At 50.9% G+C, this 1,624-nt stretch overlaps 1 protein-coding gene across 1 annotated transcript; it reads right to left on the bottom strand.

Annotated features, from left to right (window-relative positions):
- Window positions 1–263: 263 nt before the first annotated feature.
- LOC139999967 (olfactory receptor 14C36-like) lies at window positions 264–1,196 on the bottom strand. Its single transcript, XM_072029642.1, has one exon. The coding sequence runs from the start codon at window positions 1,194–1,196 to the stop codon at window positions 264–266; it is 933 nt and encodes a 310-aa protein (XP_071885743.1).
- Between the last annotated feature and the right edge of the window lie 428 nt (window positions 1,197–1,624).

Here is a 1,624-nt window from a genome sequence, read left to right as displayed (position 1 = left end):
ACCCCCAGCCTGCCCGTTGGCAGGACAGAGCAAGAAGCTGAGACGTCCTTGGCTTGGTGAAAGCACTGCTCTGCAACAAGTAAAACATCAGCATGTCATCAGCACTCTTCTCATCCTAAGCCAAAATATAGCACCCTACCAGCTACTAGGAGGAAAACTAACACTATCCGAGCTGAAACAACGACAAATGCTATACCTAGAGGCCACAAATTGCCTGATATTAACTGGAGGTAAACTAGAAAAGTGAGATAGCCAAATTATTGCTAAGTAAATATTACCACTACAATCAGTTTCTTCAGTGTTGCTTTCAGCTCCTGGTTCCTCATGCTATAGATGAGCGGGTTCACTGCTGGAGGTACCACTGAGTACAGGAATGACACCATCAGGTCCAAGGAAGGAGAGGAGATGGAGGGGGGCTTCAGGTAGGCAAGTATGGCAGTGCTGACAAAGAGGGATACCACAGCCAGGTGAGGGAGGCACGTGGAAAAGGCTTTGTGCTGGCCCTGCTCAGAGGGCATCCTCAGCACTGCCCTGAAGATCTGCACATAGGACAACACAATGAAAACAAAACAAACTAATGCAAAACATGCACTAACCACCAGAAGTCTAACTTCCTTTAGGTAGTCTGAATCTGAGCAGGAGAGCTTGAGGATGTGGGGGATCTCACAGAAGAACTGGTCCACAGCATTGCCTTGGCAGAGGGGCAGGGAAAATGTGTTGGCTGTGTGCAGGACACTGTACAGAAAGCCACTGCCCCAGGCAGCTGCTGCCATCTGGGCACAAGCTCTGCTGCCCAGGAGGCTCCCGTAGTGCAGGGGCTTGCAGATGGCAACGTAGCGGTCGTAGGCCATGACAGTGAGAAGGGAATACTCCGCTCCAATGAAGAAGACTAAAAAGAGTACTTGGACAACACATCCTTGATAAGAGATGGCCCTGTTGTCCCAGAGGGCATTGGCCATGGCTTTGGGCAGAGTGGTGGAGATGCAGCCCACGTCGAGGAGGGCGAGGTTGAGGAGGAAGAAGTACATGGGGGTGTGGAGGCGGTGGTGGCAGGCTACGGCGCTGAGGATGAGGCCGTTGCCCAGGAGGGCAGCCAGGTAGATGCCCAGGAAGAGTGCGAAGTGCAGGAGCTGCAGCTTGCGCGTGTCTGCGAATGCCAGCAGGAGGAACTCACTCACAGAGCTGATGTTGGGCATTTTCTGACATTCTCTGTTGGAGAGAAAAAGGTAGAACAAAGTTAGAACTGATTTGAATGAGGAAAACTTATTACAAGTCTTAGAGAACCCCTAAACAGAGCCTCTCTCTTTGCAGCAGAACCTTTCTGCAGCTCTCCTGCTTGAGTTGTGGCTGGTGCTGGCTGACAGTGGCACTGGGTGCAGGGGCTGCTGTGGGCTGCAGAGGAGTCCTACCTGCAGCAGGAGGGAATCAGGAACATGGGGGAAACTCGAGTTCAGTCCACTTGTCAGGTCAATGAGTTTGCAGAATTTTCTTGCAAACAACTCATCTGAATGCAGAGCAGAGCTGCAGTGTTTTACTTGCTTTAATGTTATTTGCTTGCCCCTGTAACGCTTAGGTGAATTATTGGATGGTTGAACTCTGTGACTTGATATGTGTGCTCCTGGTG

Source organism: Anas platyrhynchos, chromosome 31, assembly GCF_047663525.1.
Source record: "Anas platyrhynchos isolate ZD024472 breed Pekin duck chromosome 31, IASCAAS_PekinDuck_T2T, whole genome shotgun sequence".
Taxonomy (NCBI): domain Eukaryota; kingdom Metazoa; phylum Chordata; class Aves; order Anseriformes; family Anatidae; genus Anas; species Anas platyrhynchos.
The sequence above is the reverse complement of the archived record's forward strand: the minus strand, read 5'-3'. Positions and strand labels throughout refer to the sequence as shown.